Below are 13511 nucleotides of genomic sequence, written 5' to 3'. Positions count from 1 at the left end.
GGAACACATAATTTGTAGAGATTTTGGTCTCAGTCAAAGAGTGACTGGATAAATTTAGGTAAATCCTGTTTTAATGCTAGCATTTTGGCTTCTATGTATGTTGATGGGACACACCAAATTCCACTGTAGGCCTGCACCATTTACAGGATTCTCAAAAGGATGACACACAAGTGTGTCCAAGTGTTCCTCAACAGGACCCAGAATAAACTTCTCCTAGATCTTCTACTTCTATCATCTGGAGGACAGGGACTTTGAGTGGGACTCTTAACCCACCAGGTTCTGAGATGTAGAAAACTAAGAGCAGAATCCCCAGGCCGACTTCCATGAACATGCAGTATGAGCAAGAAATAACTTTTTAAAAATGCATTGATTATAAAGTTGTTTTCACCACAGCATAATCCAACCAACTGTGGTTGAAACTATCAAATCCAGAGGACTTGTAGGAATCAATAATGGAAAGATAGAAAAGAGCCAATTCATATAGTTTTGGGGGAAAAGGAAAATACCCTGATTTATGTTTTGGCACAATCACTGAAGCTGCATTATCGCAGTTCCATCAAAAGCAGTAAAGAGGAGAAGCAAGACCAGGGGGATGCTGCAATAATCCTGGTGAAGAGTGGTACTATTTTGGGGAGGGACATTGGGCAAGTGGCCCCAAGAGGTGTCTGAGAGAAGGAAATGAAAGTTAACAGTGTTGTTCTCTGAAAGAGAAGATTTGGTTTAATTTTAAATTTTAATTTGTGAAAATTAAAATTGAAAGACCATTGATGTTTAGCATGCCATTCTAACTACAGATCCAATATAAATCTACACACTTACTAGTATACACACACACACACACACACACACACACATTGAACTAGTAATTTCCAAAATGTTAATAGTAGCTTTCCTCAGAGGATGGACATTTTAAAAGAATTTTATTTTTATTTATTTATCTGAGAGAAAAAGAGAGAGAGAGAGAGAGAGAGAGAGAGAGAATGGGTGTGCCAGGAACTAAAGCTGCTGTAAATAAACTCCAGACTCACGTGCCTCCCTGTGCATCTGGCTTAGGTGGTCCTGGGCAATAAACTTGGGTCCTTTGGCTTTGCAGGCAAATGTCTTAACTGCTAAGCTGCCTCTCCAGCCCAACCATTAATTTACTAATATTCATAAACTTATTATTAACATTTGTCTAAATATGTTATCTACAATTTATGTATTATATATTCTTTTGTAATAAGGAAAATATATTCTACAAATTAAAGCAATAAAGCTGTATATATCATAAGTAGAGGCTTTGTAAATAGTTAATTATATTTAACTATAATTGTTTAACATTTGTTTCACATTAATCTACTAGCCTCTATGATTAGTTCTAGAAAACACTAGTAGATTACAAATTAGATTGACCAAATAACAAACAATTAAAAAACATTAAGACTCTCAAGCCTTCAATACCTTATGATAGGTTTCTGCTCTACAGATATAGCTTTGAATATATAAAGGATCTATCTTAATTGCATCAGAAAACTTCCAAAAGGCTTCAGTGTAATTATCCAAGTATAGTAGGTATATGAGGCCAATATTTATATAAGCCAAAATAACAGTCCTAAAAAAGTAAAAGAAAAGTATAAAATTTAAATCAGTCCAAATTTTCTTCAATTGTGAGTTCATCCAATAAAATACAATCACCAATATCTATCAGGGTATTTTAAATGTTTTACTAAAGCAATGTAAATTGGTTTACTATACTTTCCAAAATTAGAAACCTCTTTAATAAAATCTTAATGGGGAATTAACAATTATAGAGTCTACAACAAAAACAAAATTAGTGAAATCTCTTAGGTTCTTAACAAAACAATTCTTCCTTGACTGAATAGAGAGTTATCTTGAATCAAAGAATAGTTTTCCTCAATTCATGTCTTTGCACTTTAAGGCATGAGTAAGGGTAAAAACCAGGCATACTATAATGTTTGGAAGTTTGTTTGGAATAAAAAAATACCCTCTTTATCTTACAATTTACACAGCGACTTTTCTATATCAAATGAATGTTATTTTATTTCTTAAAATCAGGTAATATTCAGTGTGGGAATGACTTAGATATTACCCTGTTTAGTACCTCTGTTTCAAGATGAAGAAACTATACCCAACAGCCCAACCTCACAGATATCCCATCAGTGAAGACAGCAAAGTTCCTACTACTCACCCTCTGACTCTACTAACTCTATACTTCTCCTTCCTAATTCAAAACTCTCCAAAAGAAAACCACTGTGGTCTTTATGGAGTTGTGCTCCATGGCTCTCAATTTAAATGCTAAGTCTATGTTAGGTAGCTAAGAAAGCATTCAGCTGGTCGGCACATAATTAGCATGATTTGTTACATCCATCTTTTTTTTTTTTAATTTTTATTTATTTATTTGACAGTGACAGACACAGAGAGAAAGACAGATAGAGGGGGAGAGGGAGAATGGGCACGCCAGGGCTTCCAGCCTCTGCAAACGAACTCCAGACGCGTGCGCCCCCTTGTGCATCTGGCTAACGTGGGACCTGGGGAACCGAGCCTCGAACCGGGGTCCTTAGGCTTCACAGGCAAGCGCTTAACCGCTACGCCATCTCTCCAGCCCCACAACATCCATCTTAATGAGTAATTTATCAAAAATAAGGCTTTGTCTTTTTTATGATTTCCAAAGTTTATAGAAAAGTGAACTTTGTATGAAAATAAAGACATACCTTTCTAGAGAAATAACAGTTTCAAAGTCACAAATTGCCAGCCACCAGAGTTTTAGATGTGCATAGACTAGGCCTCGATGTAGAAAACAACTAAAATTCTCATAGCCATCATTTATCAGAGCTGAAAATTTAAAGTATATCTTAATCAGTTTCTGAACAACCATATCTGAATTTTCTTTTACAGGATAACCATCCTATTTTTTTTACTCTTGTTTAACAAGTTAAGTGATGAATAGACCTACTTGGTGAGTACAGTGAGTAAAAACTTATACATAAAAGTATTTAATTAGTAATGCCATTGCTATTATGGCTTTCAAAATCATTTAGAGCTTGAAATCAAAATGTTAATTATGATAGTCCAGTCACTTCCCAAATAATATTAAGGCTCAAAGAGTTGAGACATATTGACCAGATTTACAATGAAAGTCAAGGTAGAATGTAACAACAAAGTCAGAAGAGTGCCATTACGTTCAGTGGCCTGTTTTCACAGAGACACGAATGGCCAAAGTCCAAATCACGGCAGATGTCAGAAGTCAGGTCTACTCAGCTATTAGGACAGGCAGCTGCAAAGATGGTACTCCAAGAAAAGCAAAACGTGGAAACGAGGCAGATGACTTGACTATACAATTCCAAACAGTAGGAACAAGGACAGACAGAAAGAACCTCCACTTAATGCTGGAGGAGTATGGCAGTTGTCAGTACCTATTTCAGATCTCTTGCTTACTGATCCCTCCCCACGCCCCCCCCCACACACACCTTAACACAAGACACACTAGTGAATCAGAATGGTTTTATACAAGATTTGATGCATATTTTCAAGGCTTCTTAAGCCCATTCTGGGTAAATTTAGCTAAAAACAATTCATAATCTAGAAGACAGTATTCTTAATACTGGATTTGGGAAATCATAACCAATGTCATCAATGCCCATGCAGAGGAAGTAAATAGTCTCTTGAAGGCAACACAACTTAATTCATAGTATTATTGGCTAGCAAGGAAAGTCAGCTTTGATGCTATTGGTTGCTCTAGAAGAATGGAAAAATTCTCAAATAAAAACAATTATAGTGACATTTCTATGCATTGGTTTTTTTCTTACCAGCAAAATGTGGATGATGGTAGTACCAATTTCATATCACTATTTGAATATTAATTGAGGTATTCCATATATATCACTATGAACAAAACTTAGACAGTAGTTAACTGCCCAACAAATAAATGTCAAACACTACCTCAAGAATCTATTTTGTTTTGCTTTATATATTAATTTCTCATTCCTGGGACAAAATACCTAACTAGGTACCTTAAGGAAGGAAATTTTATTTTGGCTAACAGTTCCAAGGCATTACTTTCCACCATGATGGGGAAAACAAGGCTCCTCACAATTAGCCAGAGTGAGGACACAGAGGACATACAGGAACTGGGATCAGGCTATAAAACCTCAATTCCTGTCCCCCAACCCCCCACCTATAACTGTAGTTAGGCCTTGAAGTGAAACAGCCAGATTCCACATGTGTTTCTTTCTCTTTTCTTCCCTGCTGATGTGAAGACCAAATGATGGCTTTCTGATCCTTTGATGCTTGTCTTGCCAAGATGGACTCTACACTCTGGAATTGCAAGTACAAATAAACCTTTTCTTGCCCTAAGCTCTTCTGGTTAAGTAGTTTGTCCCAGTTGTGAGAAAATAATTGATACAAAAAGTACACAGCAATCCTCAGCCTTCTGTCCCAAGAACCCTTGGAAATAGAGAGAAGGCAGTAGATGTGTTTCAGCACACAGGAAGTGTTTGATTTATCTTATTTTTGTTTAAAGGAAAGATCACCTTAGAAGTCAGTGAATTTAGAGGCAGCAAAGCAACAGTCATCTAAGATTTTCTTCCCTGTGGGAGTCTGGTGATCTCTTAATTCCTAGATAGTACCTCATCTACGATGATAGAATTCTAAAACTATACTCATGTGTGGAGTGTGAGCTTCTTCTGTTAGCCAGGATGGGCACACTCATTCCATCAATATCTGTTACTGAGCACTTGTTCAAAGCCAAGAGTTGTTCTGGAAACATTCATAAAACAGGAATGCATTGACTGAGGGTAACACAGAAATGACCTTTTTCTTTCTCTTTCTTTCTTTTTTTTTTTTTTTCTGTTACTGACAGTTACTGAGAGTTCTCAAACCTTAGATTTAGTTCAAGATTTAAAAACTCTGAATTTGGTAAATCCATAAGCTGAGACTTGGAAAAGGACAAAACACACAGGAATAATTTAATGCCATTTTAGTTTAGGAAATAGAGCTGAATTTCCAGGAAAATTCTCTAGAACTAAATCTGTAGAATGAAGTTCATTTAATATGATAGTCTATCTTTGTCATAATTACGCACACACACAAACATGCATACACACACACACACACACACACACACACACACACACACTAAAAGGGCATATGACAACACCTGGAACTCAATTACTATAAGTTTTAAGTACATATGGGCATATTATTTATTTATTTTGGTTTTTTGAGGTAGGGTCTCACTCTAGCTCAGGATGACCTGGAATTCACTATGAAGTCTCAGGGTGACCTCAAACTCATGGCAATCCTCCTACCTCTGCCTCCTGTGGATGTATTTTTTTTTATATAATACATAAATTACATATATAATTATATGTTATTATGTATGAGTTATATAATATTTATATTATATACAAATAACTATATTTAAGTATATGAGTATACATATTAGAAGACTACATATAATATCTATAATATGGAAGATCATATATAATTGTAATATGCATGTATATATACTGAACAGGGGATTGAACATTGGTATTCCCCTCTATGCAACTAAACTGCTATACCTCTGAGCAGATTCTCCTGTATACACAGTTAAAGGCAAAGTACCTGAAACACTGTAGTCCCGTAGTGCTCTATGAGGGTCATTCTTTCTAAATAAGCAAGCTCGATAGTAAAATGCTAACCAATTATTGGGATCTAAATGTATGGAGGCAGATAAATCTTGAATTGCCTGTCTATATAAGTTTCTTTTGGAATATGCTCTCCCTCGGTACATCCTAAAAACAAGAAAAAAAGTCATTTTAAAATGTGTTGCACAATATTCATTTTTCTTTTCTTGGTAAAGCTATTTACCTATTTTTGTATTTAAATAGCAAATTTTGATCATTTCTCCTTGCTTTTCAAGAGAGTTTATTTATGACATAGTATCAAAAAGAATATAAAACTTTTTATAAAGAATACATTATTTTAACATAATTATATCATTGCTAATTATATTTATAAGTTAATTACATGGTTAGAAATTAATATCTCAATCAAAATCCCACTCTAGCTACTAAGAAATAATTTTTAAATATATTATAAATAAAAAGAGAAAGGAATAAAAATTGTACAGCAGATACAAAGACTCACAATAATGGAGAAATTTATGAACAAAAAATATATGTAAAAAATAAAATGTTAATTTTTATCAGTAATTCCATTAAATGTGAACAAAATAAACTCTAATTAAAAGGAAAAGATAGGCAGAATGGATAAAAAATAATAAAGATAGCTGGGCATGGTGGTACATGCCTTTAATCCTAGCACTAGGGAGGCAGAGGTAGGAAGATCACTGAATGTAAGGCCACCCTGAGTCTACACAGTAAATTCCAGGTCAGCCTGGGCTGAAGTGAAACACTACCTTTAAAAACCAATAATGAGGCTGGAGAGACAGCTTAGTGGTTAAGGCATTTGCCTGCAAGCCAAAGAACCCAGGTTCAATTCCCCAGGACCCACATTAGCCAGATGCACAAGAGGGCACAGGTGTCTGGAGTTCATTCACAGTGGCTGGAGGCCCTCTCTCCCTCTTTCTCTGTCAAATAAATTAATTTTTAAAAGCAATAATAATAATGATTATTATGATGATGATATACTTGTATACTATCTAAAAAGGATTCAGTTTAGATTCAATGATATAAATAAGTAGAAAGACTAGAAGAAGATATAACATTCTAGTAGTAGTTACAAGAGAATCAAAAAAAAAAGATATTTTATGCTAATCATAGCCCAACAGAAGTAACTATAAAAATGCCAGACAAAATATACCTTAAATTAAAAATAACAGGAAATAAAGAACATTCTATAGAGATAAGAATCAATTCATTAAGAATAGCTGAAAATTATACACTTAATATCAAACGATGCAGTTAGAAATACAATCTCAAAATATACCTAACAAAGACTAGTAGAATTAAAGGAGAAAAACTCAATTCCACCATGATAGTTCAAGACTTCAATGGTTAACTTTCCATTAGGAGTGAAACAACCAGACAAAAGCTCAGCAATGATAGAGAGGATTTGAACATAGTATAAACTAGACCTAAACATACAGACTACATCAACCAACAGTAGCAGAATAGGCATTCTTCTCACACACACTTAGAACTTTCTCAGAGTAGGCCAGACAACAAATCTTGTTGGATTTTAAAGACATATCATACAAAATCTTTTCTGACTATAATGGAATATAATTATAAATCAACAGCTGAAGAAAATATGAGGAATGTGAGAAATTCGCAAATATGTGGAAATTAACATACTTCCTGCTGCTATTATCTTAAATAGGACAAGTCACAAAGGAAATCAGAAGCCAGGCATGGTGGTGCATGCCTTTAATCCCAGCACTCGAGAGGCAGAGGTAGGAGGATCACTGTGAGTTCGAGGCCACCCTGAGACTACATGGTGAATTCCAGGTCGCCTGGGCTACAGCAAGACCCTACCTTGAAAGACCAAAAGCAATAAGAAAAGGAAAATCAGAAAAGACGTTGAGACCAATGAAAATATACACACAACCTAACCAAATAAAAGAAAAGGCAGTGGTAGTGTTCAGAGGAAAATATGTAAATTTCCACACAAAATAAGAAATCTGAAACCAGTAACCTGGCTCTGTATCCTAAAATAAGGCAAGGAGCTGGGCATGTAGCTCAGTGGTTAAGAAAATACTTCAAGACCCCAAGTCCAATCTCCCAGTAAAACAAAACAACACACACATGAAGGCCAGACCTCAGGTGTTCTTCTCTTATTGCTTATCTGCTCATCTATATATTGCTTGTGACAGGGTCTCTCCCTCAACCTGGAACTGCTATCTGTCAGTGAGCCCCAGCAATTCTCTGTCTCCCTCCCATCCTCCCACTCAGCACACAGGGCTTACAGACATGGGACCAAAAGACCCTCATGCTGTAGCGCAAACACTCTTAATCACTGAGCGATCTCTCCAGCCCCAAGTCCAACATTTAAAAAAATACTTTATTAATTTCATTTTATTTGCAAGCAGACAGGCAGTGAGAATGGGCATATCAGGGCCTCTACCACAGCAAATGATTTCCAGACACATGTGCCACTTTGTACAACTAGCTTTACATGGGTACTAGGGAATCAAATCCAAATCATTAAGCTTTGCAGGCAAGCACCTTAGCCACAAAGCCATGGCTCCAGCCCCCCAAATTATTCAAAACTAAAGATTTTAAGACATTAAAATACTGGGAGTACACAGAAATATATCAACATGATTGAATCTGTGAAAAACATATAGCTAGCATCATGTTTCAAAGATGTTTCCCTCAGATCAAGAACAAGACAAGAATGTCCTCTTTCAACGTTTCTATTCAATATTGTACAAGATAGGATGATCCAACAAACAAACAAAAAAAAACTATTACCCTTCAAATTAGACAGAAAGAAGTAAAACTAACTATTCACAGATGACATAATCCTGGTTTGTATGCATGTGTGTGTATATATATATATATATATATACATATATATATATGGGTGAGTGTGCTTGTGTGTATGTATGTTGTATATGTGTGAGCAATGCAGGTATGCATACACATACATTCATGTGTGTGGACGCCAGGGGTTCACAGTGGATTCCCTGTCTCTGTCTGTCCCCCAGTGCTAGGCTCACAGGCACATGCCACCATACCTGGCATTTTATGTATACACTGGGGATCTAAACTCAGGTCCTCATGCTTGTGCAGTAAGCAGTTTACTCACTGAGCCATTTCTTCAGCCACAACTATCATCTTGAAATGTAAAATCCTAAAGAATTCATAAAAATATTAAAGCTACATGAAATTCATCAAAATTTCAAGACACACAATCAACACATCAAAATATGTAGTAATTAAAACTGGGCTGGAGAGTCTGCTTAGTGTTTAAGATGCTTGCCTGTGAAGCCTAAGAACCCAGGTTCAATTCCACAATACCCATACAAGCCAGATGCATAAAGTAGTGCATACATCTGAACTTTGTTTGCAGTGGCTAGTGGCCCTGGTACACTCATTTTCTCTCTTTCTATGCCCCCCTCAAATAAACAAATAAAATAAAATAAAGAAAAATAAGAAACAATTCCATTTTCAAAACTATATGCAAAGCAAAATAATTCAGAATATATTTAACCAAGACTTGTACCCTGCTGAGAGAAATTAAAAGCAACCTAAATAAAAGATATCCTATGTCCTTAAATTGAAATGTTAAATATTGTTCAAATGGTAATATTCTCAAAACAATCCACAGTCAATATAATTCACATTAAATGAATCTCATTTGTCTTTTTTGAATCTAAATTTCAAATTCCAATGAAATTTCTAGAAAGGAAAAATATGTCAAAACTTTAGAAAGAAAACAAATTGGAAAGCTCAAACCTTCCTATTTCAAAAATTAATAAAAAGCAACCATAATCAAAGCAGTGTAGTGCAGCAGAAGGACAGATTATAAATCAGATAAATAGAATATCAGAGACCAGAAACCCACCCCTTGATGGCAGTTTTGAGAGATGTTAGGTAGCTTTGTTAGACAGCTAGGGTGATTGGGCCCCCAAAAGTAAAGGCAACATCCTCTGCCCTCACGATCTGCACTTGCTAAAGATCACAGGATCTGACTTCTTATTTCTTATCTAAAGGAGTTCCCTAGATATGTTCTTCTACAAACAACCTGAACCCCTCCTGGGAGAGAGGTCCCCTTTCCTAGAATTTAAATCTAATCCTGACATTGTGGTAGGTCAAGTTCAGGCCCCAGAACCTGGCATCATGGCTGGCCTCTTGACCCAGCCCCCAGCCCAAGCCAATCAGCCCTCATTATGGCTCACCTGAGCCAGAAGGTGAAACTCACCACAGTAAGGTTATAAAGGGATGTGTGCCAGGGGACAAGCCTCACTCTTGGCTGCCTGTTCATTACTCCTGAACCTCCAGGTTCTGGTGAGTTTCTCCTTGTCTCTGACTAGGCCAAGACAAAGGGAGAAACTCCATGACCCCTACTCCCATGGGCTCTCTAACCCCTCCTTCCCTCCACATGTCAGGAGCTCTCTGTACATCATTCTCTTTTCTCTCTAAGTCTCTTTTCATATTTCTTCCAGGCCCACCATTTGGGCTCTCAGATCACGTGGGTGTATTCATTTTCCCTCCCTTGGTTCTATAAGTCCTTCAGTAAATGTGGTAATTTAATAATTATCCTTCTCAGTTTAGTTTGCCCAATTCTTTGGTTAAATCAAACATGAACTTAGGGCTTCCTAAGGGTTTGGTGTTTGACTGTCCCATAAAAGTTTCACAAGAATGAAGAGATCAAACCATGGAAGAAGTCTCTTCAACAGATAGTGAGGGCCTGTTTGATGTTTCCATACAGTACTATGAAGTGGGAGGCCATCTTCACTACACATTAAAAAATTAACTTACAGGGCTAGAGAAATGGCTTAGGTTTAAGGTGCTTACCTGCAAAGCCAAAGGACCCAGGTTTGATTCCTCAGGACCCACATAAAGCAAGATGCATAAGGTAGTGTAGATATCTGGAGTTCTTTTGCAGTGGCTGGAAGCCCTAGCATGCCCATTCTCTTTCTATCTGCCTCTCTCTCTCACTCTCAAATAAATAAATAAAAATTTTAATATATATATATAATTAACTTACATAGTATAAATTAAATACAAAAGATAAAACAATAAGAGTCTTAGGAGTAAATCTTCATGTTTGGTGGTACTTTCTAACACATAACACCAGCAGCACATGCAACTAAAGAAAATGATAAAATTTAATTTTAGTGTATCAAATGTCATGATCTAGAATTAAAGAGATAACTTACCAAACAAGAAATTATTTGTGAATCGTATATCTGATATAGGTTTAGTACCCAGAACTTTTAAGAATTCTCATAACAACAGCAACAAAAACTAACAACCTAATTAGACAGTGAGCAAAGAAGGGCTGGGGAGATGGCTCAGTAAGGTAAAGTGCTAGATGCACTGGCATGAAGACCTGTGCTCAGATCCCCACCATCCACAAAAAAGCCAGCTGCAGTGGTGTGTACCTATAATCCCAGCACTGGGGAGTCAGAGACAGGAGGATTCCTGGTGCTTGCTGGCAAGTTCTAGCCAAATTTATGAGAGCCAGTGAGAGAGCTTGCCTCAAAAAGTCAGGTAGAAAAATTGAGGATGTCACTCAAGGTTGACCTTTGGCTTCCACAGACAAGTACACATGTGCCATGCACCCTCACTCACATGTAAATATAAATGAACACATACACATACACTACACCAAAAAATTACCAAGGAAATTGCATAAACTTTCTTCCAATGAAGATACACAAATGGTCAAAAATCACATTAAAAGATATTAACATAATTTATATTTATTAAAATGCAAATCAAATCCACGTCATCAGTTCACACATACTAACATGCCTCTCCATAAAAATGGAACACATATTTCATGGCAATGTTATAGACAGAAGCTGAAAGCTGGGAACAACACAGAGTTAAATAAAATGTGCACATCCATGGCAAAAAGAATGAAGTGTCAATTCATACCACATGATTCATTCACATTAAATGAAGGAAGCCAGACACAAAAGGTCACATGTAATTCCATTGATGTTAAGTATACAGAATGGACAAATACAAGAGACAAAAAGTAGATTACTGGTTTACAGAGTCTGGATAGAGGGGGTTAGGGTTACCAAAGCTTGATTTTGGAAAAATTAAAATAATCTGTAACTAGAGAGTAGTAGCATAACTTTATAATTGAACTAAAAGTCAGCGGATTGCAATCCTTTGAAATGGTTATACTAGTAATTTTATTTCAAATAAAAGTAATTTAGAAGTATATGTTTTGTAATTTTAGAAACAAAACTAGCATTACTTAAATATAATAAGTTCAGATACATAGAAAATATGAATATTAACAACACAAATTTTCAGCACAGGCTGGGCATGGTGGCATATGCTTTTAATCTCAGCACTTGGGAGGCCCAGGTAGGAGGATCTCTGTGAATTAGAGGCCACCCTGAGATTACATAGTGAATTCCAGGTCAGCCTGGGCTAGAGAGAGACCCTACCTTGGAAAAAAATCAGCACAGATAATATACTTGCTCAAGGAGGCCATTTACAATATTTTAAAACAGTATTTTTTCTAGCAATAATAATTTACAAAATGCTATAGAAATTCCATTTATAAAATAGAAGATAGTGAGTAGAACAATATGTAGATTGAGTATGTCCAATCAGTGACAAAGGAATTATTCAGCAAGTGGTAATAAGATCGATTCCTTACTTGGATAAAGTTATATGCCAACACAAAGTCCACATGAATTAAAATATGTTGGAGGGATGGCTTAGCTATTAAGGCATTTGTCTGCAAAGCCAAAGAACCCAGACTTAATTGCCCAGGACCCACATAGACCAGATGCACAAGATGGCACATGTGTCTGGAATTCATTTGCAGTGGCAGAAGGCTCTGGTGCACCCATTCTATCTGTCTGTCTGTCTCTCTCTCTCTCTCTCTCTCTCTCTCTCCCAAATAAATAAAATAAAATATATGAAATTTTAAAAGTTAATCTTTAAAACAATTAAAATGAATCTGTGGGTAAATTGTTAATACGATCTTAAAATGGAGGTTAATTTTCTAAGCTTGAAGAAGCATACAGAAAACAGACTGATAAATTTGCCTGCAGAGAAATATCTAATTCTTCATATTAAGAAGCCATTCACCTTATTTCCACTAATGTCTGGCTTGCAGGTGTGAAATGATGTGTCATGGTGGTTTTAGTTTGTATTTCCTGATTTCAGTGAGGCTGAAATTTTTTCATATATATATATATGACATATATATATATATATATATATATATATATATATATATATATATCAGTCATTTGTATGGTTTCTTTTAATAAATGCGTATTTAGGTCCGATGACCATTTTTTAAACAGGTTATTTATCTTGTTGCTTTTGAGTTGTTTTAGTTCCTTATACATTTTGGATATTACTCCCTTATGAGATGTATGGTTTGCAAATATTTTCTCCCATTCTGTGGCATGTATACACATGGTGATGAACACACAATTCAACCTTCACAAAGAAAGAAATTCTGTCATTTGTAACAGCATGGATCAACCTGGAGGATATTACACTAAGTGAAATAAATCAAGCAGGAAAAGACAACTAATGCATGACCTTACTTATAGAATCTAAAAAAACACAAGAAAATAGAAGCATAGAGTAAAATCATAGCCACCAAAGACTGCAGTGTCAGAGTGCATGCAGAGAGGATTGGGCAAAGGGTATAAGGTTTCAGTGAGAAGAATGTTTTTAGCAATATGTTGCACAGCATGGAGACTACAATTAACAGTTATATATGATATATTTAAGAATTGTTAGGAGTTGATAATATTAAATATTCTGAACACAAATAAATAAGTGTTTTGGGTGATATAAAAGTTAAGTAGCTGGATTTAATCATTATAAATTAATTCACATATTATAATA

At 35.7% G+C, this 13511-nt stretch overlaps 1 protein-coding gene across 1 annotated transcript in view; it reads right to left on the bottom strand.

Annotated features, from left to right (window-relative positions):
• Ttc6 (tetratricopeptide repeat domain 6) overlaps positions 1 to 13511 on the bottom strand; it is a 313619-nt gene that overhangs the window by 98513 nt on the left and 201595 nt on the right. Inside the window, exons 15-17 of the mRNA XM_045155567.1 lie at positions 5605 to 5774; positions 2712 to 2832; positions 1441 to 1591 (exon numbers count right to left, since the gene is read on the bottom strand). Of these exons, the coding sequence (XP_045011502.1) occupies positions 1441 to 1591; positions 2712 to 2832; positions 5605 to 5774 (442 nt within the window). The remainder of the gene's footprint in view (positions 1 to 1440; positions 1592 to 2711; positions 2833 to 5604; positions 5775 to 13511) is intronic.

This window comes from Jaculus jaculus, chromosome 7, assembly GCF_020740685.1.
Source record: "Jaculus jaculus isolate mJacJac1 chromosome 7, mJacJac1.mat.Y.cur, whole genome shotgun sequence".
Classification (NCBI taxonomy): domain Eukaryota; kingdom Metazoa; phylum Chordata; class Mammalia; order Rodentia; family Dipodidae; genus Jaculus; species Jaculus jaculus.
This window is presented reverse-complemented; position numbering and strand designations above follow the sequence as displayed.